Genomic DNA, 19,661 nt, shown 5'->3' with positions numbered 1-19,661 from the left:
TGAAACAAGGGCCAAAGCAGCTAGTTCAACAGGTAAAGGGGTCAGCCACGCACTGCCCCAGACTGTGATGTCTGCACTTGCTGGAGCTGCTCATCGATCAAGCACTCTTGAGTTTGTATGAGCTTGTTCTTCATTTGAAGCTGTTTGGAAAGTGTGATTTCAAGGACTTCAAACTGTGAGGCTAGCTTCACATACTTTGGAATCATTGCTTATTCATTCAGAGCATGATTTAAAGAACCCTGAACACCTAGATCCAATGTAGTGCCTTCTAGGTAGAAATTGACTGTTATCAGCCACTACTTGATACAAATTTAGGCTTTCGTCATTTGACCAGAAGGAACTGTTACCACTTTTTCCGGATTTAGGTTGCCAGAAGCTCTGGGTATGCGCTGGGCCACCTGGTGTTAAGATTCTCCAGCCTCCGAGGCCAGTGACTTCGCCATTTGCTATTTTTAGGTCAGTGTGGTATCAATAGCTTGCTTAGTTCTAATGCAGCCTGCAAATTTTCAGAAAGAGGATGTTAACGCCTCCTTAGAGCTTCCATGTAGCTTTCTGAACACTGTTCATTCAGTCTTCTGTCATTCATTCATTTATTCAAAAAATATTTCTTGAATGGCAGGCTCTGGGATACAGCAGTGAAACAGACAGCAAGCTCACAGCTACCTTTCCACAAGTAGAGAACTATCTCTTCCCTACAATGCAGTTTCCACCAAAAGCGGCCTCTGCCTGTGCACCCAAATGTGTGAATCTGCCATAGCTACTTTTTTTCCAGTCAGGATTTTCCTTCTCTGCCCTCCTTTTCTGCTTGACCCCTACCTTTGAAGCCCTCCAGTGAGGCCAGATCCACTCCGGACCTAGCCTCTGAAATGTCTACTTGCGCTGCAGTAGCAAAGGCTCAGGGATGGACTTGGGAGAGCCACCAAACCCAAGCCTCTACACAGTGCCCTGTCCACCCCAGCACCCAGACTCTCCCACCCTCTCTTTCCCATACCCCACCTCCCAGTCCTTATCCCATCACCTGTGTTAGCCATATACAGCCTCTGCCCTCTGTGACCACCCTGCAGGACTTCCTCACTGCCTCCAGCATACCTTCAGCCTCTGCCTTCACCCCATCCCCATCTTGAGATTCTCCATCTTTGGATGCAGCCCCCAGTCCTACCCTGGCCTAGTCCCTCTACTGGGCATCTCCAGTCTGCCCTTTTCCCCATTGCGGGTGTGGCTTGCAGAACAAGAGGAAGTGGGAGTCCATGACAAGGGTCCTGCCTAGATTGAACCCAGCCCTGGCCTCTGGGTTCTGATGGGCTGACTCACACTGCTCAGCCCAGACAAACCTGTGGGGTCCAGGCTGCCCCCTGCCGGATGCCCAGGGTTGCTATGGCGACCCTCTGCTAGTCTTCCCTGCATGGAGACAATCAAAAAATAATAGCAGGGACTATTTTATTCTGTGTCCCACCTGGGAGCCATTTAAGCCTCCCCACTCCTTTTGACACATAATAATTTTTTTTTTTGCTTTTAAGATTATTCCTTCTCCTCCCCCTCACTCCAAACCTCTGTGGCATAGTCTCTGAAAGCTTCGAGTCTTAAACACATACACACACATATGCACATGCTGTGCACAGGCTTACACACCATGCCGTAGACATCAAATCGGCCACCCCAGTGCCTGTTAATTGGCAACAAAGCCCCAGGGCCAGCAAAGCACCTTCACCTCACATTGTTCACCACTTAACAGTTTGCAAAGCCCTTTTACCTCTGAGCTCATGTGAGAACGTGTGGGTGGTATTTATCCCCTCTCCCATTTTCCACAGAGAAGACTGAGGCTTGGGATTTGGGGGGCATTGGCCAATGTTACCCAGTGGCTGGGTGGACCTGGAACTAAGTCTTGTTTGGGGGTAAAGATCTCCCCCCTTTCATCATCTCCACTATCCCCTTGGTGGCCGTCACCTGCCCAGCCCTGAGCAGTGTTGGGGGCTGCTGCACTCAGTGGGGCAGGCTACGGGAGTCCAGCCTCAGCAAGAGTCCTGCCTGCCACACTAGATTCCAGAGCCCCTCACTGCCCTCTGGGTTCCCTTGGTTTCTGTCCTCCAGCTAGAAACCTTCCCCAGCACCCCTAGCCCCAGCCGACCCAGCTCTCTAGCCTGACCCAGAAGCCAGAGTGCCCTATCCCTCAGCTCCTTCCTGAACCCCCTTCCTCCTCCAAATTGCTCTCTCCTTTCCACATGGTACTCCCGAATCTTTGCTCTCCTGGTCTCTGGGTGGAAATGACCTTGCTGTTTCTCCATGGTGACTTCCGTCTCTGATGGTTGTTCCCATATTACAGACCCACATGGGTATTTGTCTCAACCTTACATTTGTACTAAACAGGCATTTCCACTGACTTCACATGTGTGTATTTCCATCAGCCAGACGCATCTTTCGTAAAGTCCTCTGTCTTACCAAAGAATGGACATTTACATTGTACACAGGCGTCACCACCCAACATGTTTACTTTGAATTGATGAACATTTACATAGACCACACGTTTGCCTAGAACATTGCCATTTATATGACCATGTGTGTTGCCATGAAAACACATTTACATTGGCCAGCCAAGGACAGTTCTGGGTTTGCAGACAATACAGACTACTAGCCTGTGTCACTACCATGTCTAATCCAAATGATCTCTCTTAGCTTGGAGGATTAAGGGTCATTTCTTGGATGTGTCTGAAAGGCACTTCCCTATGTTTGGACTTGGGGCTCCACAGACCAGGATCCACAATAGCACGTGCAGAGCTGGGGGGTTCTGGGATGTGTGTGCAGGATTCCTGGAGGCCACTGGGGTGTGTGGTTGCAGGTTTGAGACCAAGGCCTGGGTTCCTGTTGTCTCTCTCTTTGGGAACTCTGTTTAGCAGGGCAGCAGGGAGCAGACTGGGGTCCCAGAGAATCAGGGGCCTGCCTGAGGTCTCCAGCTCTGGAGAACAGAGTGCACGAGGGGTGACCCTTGGGAAGTGGGTATGCCCTGGGCCACCGTGGGTGAGTCAGTATGAACCAAGGGGCCTCAGTCTCACTTCATTTATTCTACCTAGGGCTCCCCCTTTCATAGCAGGGCCTCTGAAGCCCAAAGAGGTCAGGCCCAAGGCTGAGACAAGCTGGGCCCGGATCTCTGTGCCCCTTGGCTACAGGTTGGGGCCAGGATCAGGCTGGGTCTTCCTGTGGCTCGAACTGCTGTTTAAAGTTCTCTTGGCAGCCGCAGTCAACATGGGAGTAGAGCCCAGCCTTGGAGTAAGAACATGGACAAATGTAGGTTCAGATCTCAGCTCCACCACTTTCCAGCTGGCTGGGGAGTGGGGAAGGCGTGCAGCTGACACAGTGGCCATGTGCATGGTTGCGTGAGTGGACATTGCCACTCTACTGTCCTCTACTGCCACTTTTGTGACAGTAGCTGGGCTAGTGACTTCCCTTCTTTGAGCCTCAGTTTTCCCCTCTGTACCAGTCATGGATGTTGCCAGTCATGGATCTGCCTCACAGGTTCATTGCATGTGAAGTGTCTAGCACACCACCTAGAATGCAGCCGGTGCTCCTTCAATGCTAACTTTTATGGTTAATGTAATATTGCAATTATTATTGCATCTGGGTGATCTTGGGACTCAGTCTCCTCATCTGTAAAATGGAGTTAATATGATACTGAGGGCCCCAGCTGCCCACACCTGATACCAAAGTCCTCCCCACTTACCACCCTCTCCCTGTGGCTGGCTGGCTGACTGCCCTGTCCTTCCCAGATGCCTGAGGACAGAGCCCAGAGAGAGGGAAGAAAGAAGGAGGCAAGGAAATAGATGTCTCACTGTCTGTCCATCAGTTAGCAATGGTGGCACCAATTTTCATAGAGAAGGGCCTCTCCCCTGGACTGTGCTCTGCTAGACTGACCCTTTCATCCCTGGCTCCCTAATATCTCCTGTCAGGGGCAGGACAGCCCAGGGGGCATAACCAGGACCTGATCCGAGAGCCACCCTGCCCATCCCTAGACTCCCACCAGTGAAGCCCCTGACACTGCCCTTCCAGCCTCAGTGGGAGTGCCTGTAAACTAGGAAAGTGGACCAAGGAGCTCCAAGTCCCCCACCCCACACCCACCCATCCCCGAGCCCTCCCGCACCTTCATACTCGTTAGCTAGAGTGAACACTGGGCGCCTGTCCCAGCTCCACTGCTCACTTCGCCATGACCTGAGGCAAGCTCCTTAGCCTCCCCTGCTCGTTCCCTCCCCTGTAAAGTGGGGATAGTCACAGAACCTTCCTCATAGGGCCATTGAGAGTATGAAATGAGTAAATGAGCCCAGAGAGAGGGAGCAGACACCAGGTGGGCCCTGTTGTCTGCTGACCCAGGGGAAAGACTTGATAGATATTAGACATTATTAATGTTTCCCAGGTTCTGTAGTGAGGGTCTGCCTCCTTTCTGGTCAGTTGAGAAGAGCCCACCCTCCCTGGCTATCAGCCAATCCTGTCCGGTCACTTCTGACTGTCAAAGCTCCCATCCCTTCCTGGGGTGCTCCTGGGGACAGAGAAGCCCCAGGTTGTGGGGATAGAGATGAGAGAATAATCGGGGCAGACGATGGCAGGGGACAAGGTGGGTTTATGCTCTGCCACATCTGCCCCCAGGAGAGAAGCTGGCTGGCCCCTGGTCTGTCCCTCCTGGAAGTGGGGGAAACCCCAGGTTCCTGCCTGTGTGTGCCCCACCTGCTTACAGACTTATGACCCATATTTGGGGTGCAGAGAGGAGGGAAGAAGCTCTCACTTTGCTATGAGTCACAGCAGAGTCTCCTCCCTCTTCTCGCCTTCCCTGCCCCGTAGCCCTCCTGGTCACCATGACAGAGGGGTGCTGGGAGGGAGAACTCCTGTGGGGACAAAACCAGAGGGTGCCAGAGTGGGTACCATGTCCGGGCTGGGGGGGGCGCCTCCATGTAGGTCCAGGTCCTGCACCCATTGCTGTGTGGCAGGGCGGGGTGGAGTCCCTTACAGGTCGCATGTCTGGACCCAGGCACGTTTCCTTGACGTGCAGCTAAACACAGGTGGGGACAATCGGTGTCTTTACTGACTATTTTACAACTTTACTGGGCCTAGAAAGTGGGGCAGGGGCGTGGATGTATTTGCCCCTTGGCAGCTGGGTGTCTGTTCCATCACAGGCCACCAGGCTCATGCTGAAGCCCCTTCAATCACCCTTTTATCTCGCCCACTCCCCAGCCTCTAAATGAGGCAGACACCATCCCTGCTTTGCAGATAGAGAAACCAAGGCCTGCTCATGCACTTGCTCATTCACAGGACTCACCCTGGGCTGCCAGCCACACTGAGGGTACTTGGCACCCCCAGGCAGTGGAGGTGTCTAAGGGCACTTGGGATCTTATACCCCTGGGCCGTCCCCTCCGTGAGTAAGGCTAGCTAATGTCCACCACAAAGGGAGAATTACCAGCAAGGCCTTGAGCTTTGCTCCTGTTTACACTTCAGTTCCCAGTGCACACGGCTGGCTTCAGGAAAGACCGCCAGCTCTTCTAAAGTGGGTCTGGAGCCAGCTCTCTGGTGGGACCGGGAAGACGTGTGTGGGATGCAGAGTGCGGGCAGGTGCAGAACCAAGGCCCACGGAGGCAGCAGCCCTGCGTTCACCAGTCAGAGACCCACTGGCCTAAGGATGGGAGGATGAACATAGTAGCCCTGAATTTGTTCACGATGCTTTCCACACTTCAGGCATTCGCTGGCATTTATCTTTAGCCATGAGGCATGCACGTACACCCCGCTCTACTTTCCGCAGGTTAAGTAAATGTGAGGACTCTGCTGCCAAGTTTAAGCATAGAAAGAGAGCTGGGCACTGGTCTGCTGAGCGGCCTGGGTAGCTCTTGGGAGAGAGGCAGTGATAAGGAGTGGGCCTCAGGACCATGCCTCCACTTTATCCCACCCACCCCACTGTGTGCCCTGGGGTCTTCTGCCCCAGCGTCTTGGGCTGTGATGTGTGGAGTCCCTGCAAGCTGGCTGGCCAGGGCTCCTTCCTCCCAATGCCCTCAGCCCCTGGTATGGGGAATGGGTGGGTACTGCTCCCTGCACCGCCCGTTCTGAGCATGTATGTTTGGGAGGAGGGGTGTGTGGAAGTGCAGAGAGGGGTCCACAGCCTGTGAGTCACTGGGAACTTCCTGAGAGCGCACCAGGCCTTTCTCCCCACTCCTGATGAGCCACCACCACCGTGCAGGTATTTATGGCTGGTTTTCACGCCCCAGCAGGTGGTGTGAACACACTGTGTCTGAGTGTAAACGCCCATGTTTTGATTTGAGAGTGCGGGGAGCCCTCCCGTCGTCTGGGGCCTTCTAGATCTCTCCACCTCGGGCTGCCGGCCTGAGCCACATCATTTATCCCATAGAGGAGAGCCCACCCAGGGGCCCTTTATCCAACCCTAAACCGCTTATCACCGGAGCCAGGCCTGGCTGCTGGTCCTGGCTCCACCGGTGCAACTTACCTCACCCCTCTTAGCCCTAGTTTTCTCGTCTGTGAAATGGGCACAGCAGCCATGTCTGTGTTTGCTGGAGGGATTGAGGGAGCCAGCCAGCACTGTGTCCCTCAGCTTCCGAAGTGGCCAGTCAGTGAGAGGCCAGCCCGGGCTCAGCCTGCCCCTGGGCTTAGCTCTGCTCTGGGGCCCATTTCCTGTCATATTCCAGGTCCACGTCGTGGGCTCTGTCTTGCTCTCCTGGTGTCGCTAGCACCTCCACCAATGCCATCCTTATTTCCAGGTGACGGAAATACCACAGGCAGGTGGTGGGCTCAGAAGAAGCAGATAGATGCTTAAGCCTGTCTGGGGACCCCTGGAACCAAGGTACCCCTCCTCGACCACCTGCCCTGCGGGCTCGGGGCAGCCATGTTGAGGGGGTTGTGCTTCCAGGATGGCCTGGGCAGAGAAGGGATAGAGAGAGAGGGCGCAGCCCGGGTACAGCTGTGGCTCCTCCAGCACAGCTGGGAAGCCCTGAATAGGAGCTTGGGTCTTTTGCCTGTGGACTGATGAAGGAGCTGAAGAAAAGTTCTGCTCGGGACACCTACCCTGACACACATGAGAGAGACACCCCACACACGTTTAACGTGACACATACCACAGAGCTCTACAACACAACACACACGACAAAGACATCATACACACATTTAGCACGACACATACCACAGAGATCTACAACACAACACAGCTACGTATCCTTCCTAAACTCCCCCAGAGTAGATACATTCGCAAAGCAGATGCCGCTGCCCCAGCTGGACTCATGGTCACAAGGGCTGTCCCCTGTAGGGCTCATGAGTGCCGGGCCCTGCCCTGCGACTCTGATGGATTCTCCCATCGTGTCCTCACCACTCTTTGGAGCAGGTGCCACATTCAGGAATGAGGGCAGAGCAGGGAGGGACTTGACCGTAGTGCTCTGCCCAGCAGAGTCCACATTTCAGGAGGTCCGTGAGCCATTGCACCCCGCCCCCGTTTCCCTGTTTACAGCTGTCACCCCCTGCCCCTTCCCATGCTGGAGGAGGATGAGGTGGGAATGAAAAGTGTCCTCCCTGGAGGCGGCAGCAGACTCTTGGGAAAGAAGTTTTCCCTTGGGTTTGCTGCCCCTGGGCCAGGGCTGTGGCTGCTGCTCTCTGGGGGGTAAGCCCTGAACCATGGTGCTGGGGTGGCCACCTTCAGTACCCCCACCTCCATGCTCCCCATGTGATGAGGGAGTTTGTCAGACACTTTGCCCATAACCAAAGGGATAGCATGCCCAAGAATGGCAGGGAAGGGGGTGGCAGGCCAAGGAGCCAGGAGAGCCCCTACAGAAGCTCTGCGGGTCTGAGGCTCCCAGCTTTCCCTTCCGCCATCCAACCCCGATGGCCCACGGGCCTCTTGGCTCCTCCCTGGAACCGGACCATTGCTGTTGTCCCAGCAGCCCTTATGAAGGTCTGACCTAGACAGGGAGGGGAGAGGGCCCTTCCCACTGCGGACCTCCCTACCCTGAGGTTTGCTTCTGTCCTGAGTCCTGCCCCAGGGCCCTGGGTCTCCCCTGACCCCGTGGACAGCCATGCTCTCCTGCCTGGTTCAGCCCACAGCACCTGCTGTCCTGCTCCCAGCACCATCCAGGGGACCTGAAAACATCTCCATCCCCTTTCCGACCAGGCCACCCCGATTGATACTGTAAGTGCCAGCCCCAGCTGCCCCCACCCTGATAAGTGGGTGACAGACGGGCAGGTGTCCAGGGCACAGGGAGTTCTTGGGCAGGAAGAGAGCTCCTGGGAATGCCACCCACCACACCACAGTGGCTGTCAGAGAGTGCGCTGAGTGTGAGTCTCTGTCTCCTCCCAGGGCTAAGTCCAGCGGTGTGGGGAGAGGCACCAAGCCCCGGCTCTACAAGCTTCCTTGCTGACTCGCTGCATGGCCTCAGGCAGCTAAGGCACCTCTCTGTGCATCTGCAAAGAGGCCTCAGCGGGATAGACCAAGGCTGCACAAGTGAGATAAGGGGTACAGAGAGGACCCCTGGGAGAAGAGGCTCAAAGCATATTTGATAAGAATTGTGGGATTCCCTCCTTTCCTCTGGGAGAAGGGAACCACTTGCAGAAGTAATGTCTTGCTGGGGGATTTCAGGACCTGGAGAGGAGCCTGTCTGCTGCCCAAACCCAAGTGGCAGTCCCAGCCTTGCTCCCTGTGAGGTATGGAGCAGATTATGGGGGATCTGAAGGGCTTCCTAGGGCCAGGTTGGGGAGAGGGGCACCTTCCCTACACCCAGACTGCCCTCCTTGCCTTCATATGGCCCTTGGCAGAGCTGAGCACTCCATGGGCACCTAAGTATCCAAATTAGGCTGCCTGGAAGGGAACATCTCAGAGAGACCCCCGGCCTGAGGGAAAGTGGGCTTCCAAGCTCTTCACACAGAGGAGCCAAAATGCCAACCTTCCCAGCTGCTCTTTCTATCCTCCTTCCTCCCTCTCCCCACACCATGGGGCCTCTCCCTGTTGGCAGCTCTGACTCCGGAGGCCTGCCTCTGTTTCCCTTCTCCACTCCCTGGGGGTGGGGGCGCCCTGTGCGTGGTGAAGCCTAGGATGAACCAAGCCCTGGCAACTGGACACCTTCCCCCTCCGCAGCTGTCTCCCTCCCACTGCTGTCCTGGACTCAGGTCTTAATGGAGCGTAAACAGCCAGGCAGAGGGAAGCCTCATTAGGCCTGATCTAATTAGGAACCCCTGAGATGGGGGTGGAAGGCGGAGGTGGAGGAGCGCCCCATTCATGAGGGCCTACTGTCCACAAGAAATGTCACACGCATATGCTCTTAGAACCCTTTCCACAACCCTCCAAGATAGGCATGAGTATCCCCAGGTGGCATGAATGGAAAGTGGCTCAGAGAGGGCGGGTGACTTGCCCGAGACCACTCCGCCAACAGGTGGCTTCCCTGGGTGGTGCACCCTGAGTGTCTGACCCCAGTGTCTAGTTCTTCCCAGCATCCCAGCTGGCCTCAACCTATCAGGCTTGGCAGGACCTCTGACATCCTCTGTCGCAGGTTTGTCCAGCTGCTGTCTGAACCCACAGTGCTGGGACAGTCACAGCCCCGTTTCTGGCTCTCTGTGTCTCTGGGCCTCCTCTCTCTCCCAGCACCACCTGACTCCACAGTGGGTCAAGATGGTGGGAGACGGGGTGTGGGGCCAGCCAGGCTCTCAGCCTCCTACCACGCCCACCCCTCATCTGTCTCCTTCTGTAATCAGAGAGGGTGTAGGGGGAGCCCATGCAGTGCCAAGAGGCCGGCCGCCCCTTCGTTAGTCTTAGCTAACAAGCTGTTTATGGGTGCGACATGACACCTGCTTTCTTCTTTATAACTTCAATAATTTATAGGCATATTAGCGGCCAAGCAGCCGCCCTGGGTCCCAGCCAGACGGGCCGGGGCGATGCAGCCGGGTGCCTCTGCCGATATTTACTCTCTCCCACCATCAATTATTAAGGAACCCTCCTTCATTTTTGCACATAATTACATGCACCGTTATGGTTCAGACTCCCCTGCTCTTAACGTCTCTGGAGAGGGGCCCAGCCTGCCCAACAGGGCTGAGATGGCGTGGGGACCCATCGGCTGAAGAAGGCAGGCAGCCACCCTACCTGGGCGAGAGGTGGTGGCAGCCTCAGCCCCGCACCCTGCTCTCAGCTGAGCTGGTGCCTCCTTGGCCAACAGTGGCCTTCCTCAGGGCTGGCTGTCTCTCCCTCCTCTCCATCCCAGGGCCCAGCCTTTGCACCTGCTGTTCTGCCTGGAGCACCAGCCTCCACCTTCTGTGTACCTGACTGATCCCGACTCACCCTTTGGTTTCAGCTCAGCCATTGCTTCCTCCTCGATGTCTTTCCTGTGTGCTGTGTGTGCGCAGCCTCACCCCCACTTCTCCCACCTCAGCCTGGATCACACTAGGTTGAGTCTTGCCTGCCAGACCATGGGCTTTGGAGCCCAGAGAAAACTGTGGCAAATGTTTGGCATTTGATGAATTAATTAATTAATTAATTAGGAGATGGATGGATAGATGCCTCCACCTGTCTTACCACCAGTCAGCCCACTGAAGCATTTGCCTTCACCCTCCTCCTCCAGGAATCGTGTTTGCTCCACCTCCTCCGGACTCCTCCAGACTCTCCTGGTCTGTGCTGAGATCCCCCAGTGGGCACCAAGGCCTAGTCTCTCCATCTGTGTCCCCAACACCAAACAGAGGACAGGTCAGAATGGAGGGAGGGCACATCCTGGCAATCTCAGCTGTCAGTGTGACCTGGGGAAGTTGCTCACCCTCCCTGATCCTGTTTCCTCACTGCTAAATGAGGATAAGAATAGTCCCTACTTTACAGGGTGTGATTGAGGCTTGTATGAGATAATTTGTAAAAGCACCTAGTATGTGGCCTAGCATGCCAGAGGTGCTCAAGTAATATCCCTTAACCTCACCTGTTGTCTGTCTGTGAATTCAGCCCATGTGAAAATGAACCATACTGAATTATGTTGGATTGAATTGTCTTATTTACACCTTCTCTTGTCCACACTTCTTTGTTCTTAGTCTCCCCTGCCATGTAGCTGGCACCAGGCTTGGCTCACAGGGTCTCTGCAAATATTCCAGGTTGATTAATCAAGACTTTGCAAGTCTCTCAAGCCACACCTATCAAGAGAAAGGAGTGAGTGTCTCCCAAGCCACAGAAGAATAAACTGAGGCCAGGGAGATAATGTGGACTCCTCCAAGTTAATGACAGAGTGAGGAACCAGGCCCTGGCTTCCCACTAGACTGGAAAGCCCAGGAATATCTCCCTGGATTCTGTGCACCTCAGTTTCCTCCCATAAGAAGAGAAGGGAGCCCATAGCATTGCTGAGAGGATTGAGTGGGCTGCTGAGTGAGTGGATAACACACTTAGAACCACTGTGCTGCTCATGGTGTGGGGTTCGAAGTGTGGGGATCAGGATAGGCCTGACTGCCACCTCCCCTTCTCTCTCCCTCGAGGTGACAGTCCTCTGGAATTGGTGTTAATCACTGTTCTGCATTTTTTAATACTTTTCCTATATTTGTAGGTATCCATGTTCAGTTTATAGGGTTTGGGGCTTGTTTTTAAACTTGAGATAAATGGTATAGCTTGTACATATGTTTTTTCCTCCACATCGTGTTTATGAGATCACCTATGCTGATGCAAGTAACTCCAGCATAGCTGTTTTCATTGCTGCATAGTATTCCATTGTGCGAATGTACCACGTTCTGTACATTCCTTTTCCTGATGATGGGCACTTAGGCCCATCCTGTGTTTCGCTGTAACAAACAATCCCGCCATGAGCGCTCCTCTGCTTGCCTTCTTGTGCTCATACTTTAGGGAACTGCTGGGTCATAGGGTGTGCATCTTTTCACCTTTACTGGATAACCACCAAGTTGCCGTGCCATTCCTTGCCCCCCTTGAGAGCAGACACTTCGCCTGCCTTATCTCAATGCCCTCGCCACACTGGGAGAAAGGAGTTATGATACCCATTTTACAGATGGAGCATGGGTTTAGTTATCTATTGCTGCATAACAAATCACTCCAAAACTTAGCTTAAAACAGCAAATATTTATTACCTCCCAGTTTCAGTAAGTTGGGAATCCAGGTGAGGCTTAGCTGGGTACCTCTAGCTGAGGGTCTCTCACAAGGCTCCCATCTAGACATCAGCCGGAGCTCCAGTCGTCTCAATGCTCAACTCAAAGAGGAGCTGTTTCCAAGCTCACTCGAGTGGCTATTGGAAGGCCCCAGGGCCTCATGGGGGGTTGACTAGAGACATCAGTTCCTTTCCATGTGGGCTTCTCATAACATGGCAACTGGCCCTCCTCATAGCAAAAAGCAAGTGATCAAGAAAAGGTACCTAAGATGGAAACCACAGTTGTTTTGTAATCTAATCTCACAAGTGACATTGTGTCACTTCTGCTGTATTCTATTCATTAAAAGTGGGTCCATTGATCCAGCCCACACTCAAGGGGAGGGGATTACACAAGTAGGGCACGGACCACTGGGAGTGGGCTTAGGGGCTGCCTATCACTGGGCAACTGAGACTCAGAGAGGTAAAGTGACTTGCCTAGGGTCACACAGGAGTCAGAGACAGAGTCAGAACTGGAACCTAAGACTGCCTGGCCCTGATGCTGGGCACCTTTCAAGCCACTATGCTGTCTTTGACTTAATAACAGGCTCCGACTTAAGTTAATAAACAAGTCTCCTGCACAACAGAACTTAAGGCAAGCGCTTAATGAATGGATTGCTAATAGCGCTGCCTGTTTGCACACATTAGCTCAAATTCCCCCTGACATGATCCATGGGGACAGCCGAGCCAGGCTCTCAGAAGGAACCTCTCTGCCAAGCACAGAGCCCGAGTTCCCATGGAGCCAGGGAGTGATCTCTTTACATTTTCTATTTGTTTTTTTTGTTGTTGTTTTTGCTCCTAATTTAATTTTTTTAATGGAGTGCACACTTCCTTGACTTCTTAAGAACAGCTGACTGCATCCTAACTCAAGGTCAGGAACATTGGGTGTTTTCCTGGAGGGACTTCAGCGGGTAGTGCTGAGGGACGCTTCACTGACTGGCCCCAGACCAATTCCTTGCTTCTCAGCCACTGTAGACACAGCAGCCAGGCCACCCAGTGCAGAAGGGCTTAAGTTAATAAACTTAAGTGCAGAAGGGCTGTGGCAGCACTGAGTGGGAGCCAGGCCCAGACCTCATTTCTCTGCCAGGGCTTCTGTCATGAGTCCTCCAAGAGCCTTTGGGCCTCCCCTGATTCCCGGTGAGATTCCCAGTAGGGGAGGCTGCTGACTACGTTACTTCTAGACAAGTGACATGTCACTGGTGCTGAAACATTTCCACGGAGGCATGGGTGGCCAAAGCCCCAAGGTGAGAGAGAGTAAGAAGTGTGGATTCAAGAGTATCCCTGCCCCCATACCCTGGCCCTCCTCTCTAGGGAAATCCACTGGGCCTTCCTGATTAAGAGACTTCAGTCAGGTGTAATTTACAGACATCAGACCCTCGAATCGGGGCTCTGGGCTGGCTGTGGAAACTGGAGGAGGCAAGGTCAATGCATGCCCTCAGGGTGTTCCTGATTCTCAGGGGACAGAGAATGTGGTCCAGATGTCTCTGAGTCAGAATGCTGAAAGGGACCTTAGGATACAGTCCTGACTTTACAGAGGAGGGGTCAGGAGGCAGCCAGTGACCATGACAGTCAGTATGATCACCTAAAAATACCTGTGTTTATCAGGCTCCTACCGCATCGGCATCAGGTAGATACCAGCCACACATTAAGTCATGAGACCCTCACACCACCCCCATGAAACTGACATTATCTCACAGAGGAGGAAACTGAGACTCAGGAAGGTGCCCAGGGACACATAGCCCCACCTGAGGGGAAAGTGAGGTTCTCAGAGCAGGTTTTTGGAAGGAAGGGGACACACAGGGACTTGAATTGGAAGGGGAGAGGATTTGAGGGGCTGAGAAAGGTGTCGATGACAAGACAAGCATGAAGTAAATGCCAGGGAAGAGGGTGCCCCAGTTAAGGGGGTGGGCCTCCCACACCCTTGCCCTTGAGTCTTGGCCTCAGCCTACACCCACCATGGATGCTCCTTGGGAACCTGCATATCTCCACACCAACTTGGGCCAGCCACTGTGGGAAGAGGACCCCTCCAGGTGAGCCCCTCTGCCTTCCCCATGTTGGATGCCCCATGCAGGATGTGGAGGATCCAGACTTGGGCAGCAGTGGATGAGGGACTTTCCTTTAAGATACCCAGGCCTGACCCTTTGTGACATGCTTACATGGGAAGCTCGTGTCCTTAAGTCCCCTCTGACTCTCGAGGAGGGGGTCAGGAGGGGACAGGAAGGCTGTATACCTGGCCACATCTCCAGGACCACCTCCAAGAAGGGACTGTCCCGCTAGCCCCTTCAGGTGTTTCCATCCCTGGCTGGCCTCCACAGTGCACCAGCACACGGTCTGACCTATGGATTTTCTGCCACTTCTCAATCCACTTCACTCTAGCCTAGTACTTCATTACACAGCGGCCCCAGCAACCCCGGCATGGAGGGCTTTGGGTCGCTGTGGTGGCTTCTGGAGGCTACATGGCCCCCAGCTTCTGGGCTTCAGCCTTTTAGGGGCTCAGGGTCATCCAAGGAGCCCTGAACTTAGAGACCCCCCAGGGCAACCCCTCATTGCATAGCTGGGGAATCTTTGGCCCAGGGAGGGGCTGTGATCCCCTCAAGGTCATACAGCAAGTTAATAAGTTAACTTGTGGCATAAAGTAGAACACGGGGTCCACCTGAGCACCCAGCTCCACAGGGCCCACGAGCTGGATGTTGGTTCCACCTCACTCTCCCAGCCCTGCTCCATGCCCAATGTCAGCTGCCCAGCCCCCACTCGCCACCCAGGCTCCTGGTCTTTGTTTTTCTTGCTAATTAGAGGTCTCAGCAATGACTGTGCTGTCCCAGCCATTTTAGAGCCGTCATTAATTTCAAGTGCCTTCAGAAATAATCATCATCGTAAAACCCTGCGAGCTACTGGGATGCCAGTGGATAGGACCAGCATAGAGCAGGCATGTAGGCAGGCCTGTGTGCGCCACCCTCTCCTTTATGTGCCTGGGGGACCCTTGGTCCTCACCCCAGCTCCGCCGCCTGCCTTCTCAGCCTCTTTGTGAGGGGAGAGCAGGACTAACATCAGATACACACAGAGCTTCAAAGCCCAGCTGTAACTCATGCACAGAGTGAACTTGAACAAGTCACCAGCCCTCCCAGAACCTCAGTCTTCTCATTTGTACAGTAGGGACAGCAATGCCAATCTCGCAGAGAGACGAAGATGTGAAGTGTGGCTGAGTCTGGCTTATAGTAAGGGCTGAATACATGTTGGAGGGCCTTATCCCCTCCTCCTGTGTTCCCCGGCAAACCCATTCCAGCTTCTCCGCTTTGCAGTGAGCAGTCAGGCTGGCTCCTTCCAGCCGCCGGCTCCTGCTTTATTGGGACTTGCTGAGTTCTCAGCCTGCAGCCAGGGTCTGCTGTGTGCCCACCTATGAGACACGCAGTCTCAAACCTGCTCTTGGGAGCTCCTAGTGTAAGGATAGAGGGAAAAGACTGGGGCCCTGCCTCTAAGGTCATTTCAGTCTGGGAAGAGGAGGCAGGAATAGAAGAGATGGGTCTTGGTTAGGTTTTAAAGCACAGGTAGAAATCAGGGAAAAGGCATGGCACGAGTGGGCCAGCGGCCTGGGGTGCGGGGGAACATTCTTCAGCTGTAGCTCCTGGACATGATCCCCTGGTTGTGCCAGAGAAGACTTGGACTGGCCATTCCGCTGTGTCACATTCTCCATGGCCCTGGGACCCCTGAGAGGACTCTGCTGGGAACCACCCCACCAGACAGGAGAGGAGAGATTCCTCTTCCACAGCTCATGCAGAGGTGACTGGTGGGGACCCAGTGACAGACCCCCTTTTCCTGGAGTCTCTAGGTGACAAGGTCAGGGGCCCATACTCTCACCAGGCCCAAGCTAGACCCTAAAAAAGCCCTCTCCTCCAGGTTGTTCCCCCAAAGCTCCCCATCGTTTCCACTGGAATAAAACAGGGAGAGCTGGGAGAGGTCATGTCTTTTGGAGACAAAGGGAAGGGGTAATGGCTTGGATGCCATTGACAGTGGAGAACCGAGGCCAAGGGGCCCGTCCTCCCAGACACAGCTCTGTGGTCATCCCTGCTGCCTCCGAGGCGCGGAGGGTTAGGGTTATTGAGGGCGCCAGAATACCCCAACCCAGGACCCCAGAATACCCCAACCCAGGATCCCAGCTTCCTCCGGTAGCACCTGGGGCTTGGGGGGTGGAAGGACTGGTCTCTCCCCCATTTCTCCGGCGAGATCACTGAGGCAGGGAGCAGGTGAGTCGGGGGCGGAGAGATGTGGTGGCCGCGCCTTGCGTGCGTCAGTCACCGCACCAGGAATAGCCCTCGCCCCCGCCCCCGCCCCCCAGCGGGACTGCGCGCCCGCCGGGTGCCTGGCGGAGCCTTTACGCAGAAGCCAGCGAGCGTCTATTCCTGTCGGGCTGGTGGGAGGAGGCGGCGCGGGAGGGCGGGAGCGCACGGGTAGCTCACAAACAGCCGGGGTGGGGGGGCTGGGGAGTCTGGAGAGGGGTCCAGGCAGCGCGGAGTTGAGGGACCGGGGAGCCGCCTGCGCTGGGCCCTGAGAGGGAGGGGGACTCCTGTGCTTCCCTCCCCGCTTCCCCTCCCACCTGTAAGTCCTTCTGCCGAGCCTGCCCCCTGCTGGTCCACTCAGCCCTAGAAGGCGAGTCCAATTCCCTTTCCGTGCCTTGCTGTGTGTGCCTTGCTGGCTGTGTGACCATGGGCAGAGCCTGGAACCTCTCTGGGCCTGGGTTTTCCTCCCTCTGTCACAGGGGAACAATAGTGCCTCCCCCAGAGTTGCTGGAGGGTGAACATACAGTTCACAGTTGAGCATATCATGGACACCTGCTAGGAGGCGGCACTAGCTAGGCCTAGGATGAGGATGGGAGACAGGAGAAAGTGCTCCAGATAGGACTGTCCAGAGCAACGGTGTGCCAAAGAGACTGAGAAGTACCCAGAAATGGTGCAGCTGGAACAGAAGGTCTGTGCAAGTCTTTGGGCTGTGCTTGAGGCAGAACAGCGAAGAAACAAGGTGCTGTTGGGGGTGGGGAGAGGTCCCTCCGTGGCAGCCAGGCATCTCTGCAATGATGTCGGGCAGGGGGTGTCACTGGAAGTGGGATTCCAGGGTCTGCCCCAGAATCGGAGAGGCTTTAGGCTAGATCCCCTCCCCCAGCCTCAGCTGCCCCTGTGGACTCAAGCTATTAGGATTATTCTTGTGCTAATGGGTTGTTCCCAGCAGTGGAGAAGGGATGCCTGTGCCGGGTGGTGTCAGCATTGATGGTTATTCTAATAAAACTGGCTTGGTGTTAAAGGGCGTCTGGCTTCAAGGAGATGGAGGGGGTAGTACAGGGAAAACAGGTGAGGTCCTGAGAGTGGTAACCTACTCTGCAGGCTTTGCCAAGACATCCCTGCTGGCCTAGTTTCTGTATCTGAGTTTCAAGGAGGATCTGGATCTCCGAGGAGAGGTCCCATTCCTTGGGCCCATCTGAAGTTGTGGCCCCAGCCGAGGATCCCCGGGACCGTTCCGGGAGGAGGGAACAGTCAAGCCCAGACGGAGGCTCTGCGCTGCCCTCTGCTGGCCGCTGGGTGCAGAGCCTCCGGACGGAGCGGGTCAGAGAGGCCTGCCGCCCTCTGCTGGGCAGGAAGCCAGGCTGGGCGGGGACCCTGGCCGCGAGGAGGTACGCGAGACCCCGCTCCTGGGTAGAGCTGCCGGGCCAGCGCGGCTTCCTCGCCGTCCCCTGGAGCTTCCCATTCTGACTGACTCGCCCTCCCGCGCCAGGATGTGGACCCTGCAGGCTCACTGACTTTCCGAGAAGAGGGAACAGGGCCAGGACGGGGGCTCCCGGTCGGCCTCCTATGCCGCCCTCCAAACAACCCTGTTCGGGTGGGGAGCCCTGTCCGTCCTCGTGCGTGTGTTCGTCCACAGCCCAGTTAACACGTGTAAACACACTGGCGCGCTCACATGCACACGCATGTGGCCACACAAAATCACACACAACGGTGTGCGCGCATACACCCAGGGAGGACCACACGCCGGACTCCCAGAGACCCGGCTGGCCCGGGACTCGCCCTGAGCCCCGAACCCGGAGGGGCGCGGCCGTGTGCAGAGCTGGAGCGCCTGGCTGGTGCGCCCCTCGCCTGCGCCCCCCTGCCTGTTTCGCTGCCCTAAACGTGCAGGGCAGCGGCTGGGGCGCCCCTCGCTCTCCGCCCCCTCCGCTGAAAGGAGACGAGTCACCCCCCAACCACCACCACCAGGTTTTGCGGCCGCGCCTTCTCCTCCCCCGCCCGGCTCCCGCCGCTCGCTCGCTCCCTCCTCCCTCGGTCCCTCCTCCCTCCCTGGCTCGCTCCTAGCGCTCCCTCCCCGCGCCGCTGCAGAGCGCGGAGCCCGAGCGGGAGCCGGCGCGGGAGCCGGAGCGGGCGGCGGACGACAGCGCAGGCGGCGGCGGCGGCGGTGGGTCCCGGTCCTGGCCCCGGAGGGCGCGGAGTCCCCACCCGCGCCGCTCCGGCCCCTCTACCGACGCGGGGCGCCGAGCAGCATGCGCGGCCGCTGCCCGCCGTCCCCGGCCCCGCGGCGGAGCGCGCCCGGCCTCGACCCCGGCCCCAGCGGCAGAGGCGGCGGCGGCGGCTCCGGGCCGGCCCAGGGCGCTGAAGCAGGCTCGCGGAGCCCCTGTAGCGCATCCTGAGCGCACCTGCCCCTCCGCCCGCCGGGGCCGCGGCCTCCCGCCTCCCCACTCCTGAGCCCCGGCCCCGGCTCTGGCTCGGCTCCCGCCCGCGCGGGGCGGACAGACAGACGGCCAGCCCCGCGAGGGCGCGCGGACTGCCGGGCGGAGGTGTCGGAGGAGGAGGAGACGGAGGAGGGGGCTGGGCAGGGGCTGGGGCCTGGCCGGGCCGGCTGGAGAGACATGCGATTGGTGACCGAGCCGAGCGGACCGAAGGCGCGCCCGAGATGCAGGTGAGCCAGGCGGCCGCGGCCGAGCCCCAAGCGGGCAGCCCCGCGGCGAGCGCCCCTGGGGGCCGCCGTCGGCCCTGGCTGCGCCCTCCTGGGGTTGCAGGGCACCTCGGTGCCACCCAGACCTCCTTTGGGGTCACAGGCCCGATTTCCCCTCAAGCCTCAGAAATGAAGATTCTTCCTTTCCCACCTCCCCTCCCTCCAACCCCAACAAATTCAGGGTTTGTAAGCTGGGAGCCTGGAGCTGGGGCGGGGTCCCCACGGGTGTCCCAGCCCTGCTCTGGTCTTCCCTCCCTGTCCCCCCTCCCATTCTGAGTATTGGTCACTCTAGAGGGTAAGCCCCCTGCTCAGCCCTGGGTAGGTACCTCCCTTCGTGGACCCCAGGTGACCCCAGGCAGCCCCCATCAGCGCCAGACACTCCCTAGCTGGTGGACACAGGTCAGGGACTGGATTTCTCCACAAGCTCCAGCCTGGATGGCAGCTCCCCACCACACACAAGCATCGCCCCTTTCCAGCTCCAGCCCAGTGAAAAGGAGATGGGGAGGAGGGAGAGTGGAGGGAAAGGAGTTGGGGACCGGGAGAGCCCAGGAACCCTTTAGGGGCCTCCCCTTTGTCTGCGTT

General features: G+C 56.5%; 1 protein-coding gene across 21 annotated transcripts in view; it reads left to right on the top strand.

Moving 5' to 3' along the window:
• Nucleotides 1-19,661, top strand: part of LINGO1 (leucine rich repeat and Ig domain containing 1) — a 205,899-nt gene that overhangs the window by 168,083 nt on the left and 18,155 nt on the right. The window contains exons 1-2 of one of the 21 annotated variants that reach the window (XM_077940031.1): nt 18,444-18,552; nt 18,669-19,043. The exons of 18 other annotated variants lie outside the window; for them this stretch is intronic. In XM_077940031.1, the coding sequence (XP_077796157.1) occupies nt 19,038-19,043 (6 nt within the window). In that variant the 5' untranslated portion in view covers nt 18,444-18,552; nt 18,669-19,037. 2 more of the 21 variants (XM_077940033.1, XM_077940032.1) reach the window with 2 other exon arrangements.

This window comes from Macaca mulatta, chromosome 7 (assembly GCF_049350105.2).
Source record: "Macaca mulatta isolate MMU2019108-1 chromosome 7, T2T-MMU8v2.0, whole genome shotgun sequence".
In the NCBI taxonomy this organism is placed as follows: Eukaryota; Metazoa; Chordata; class Mammalia; order Primates; family Cercopithecidae; genus Macaca; species Macaca mulatta.
The sequence above is the reverse complement of the archived record's forward strand: the minus strand, read 5'-3'. Positions and strand labels throughout refer to the sequence as shown.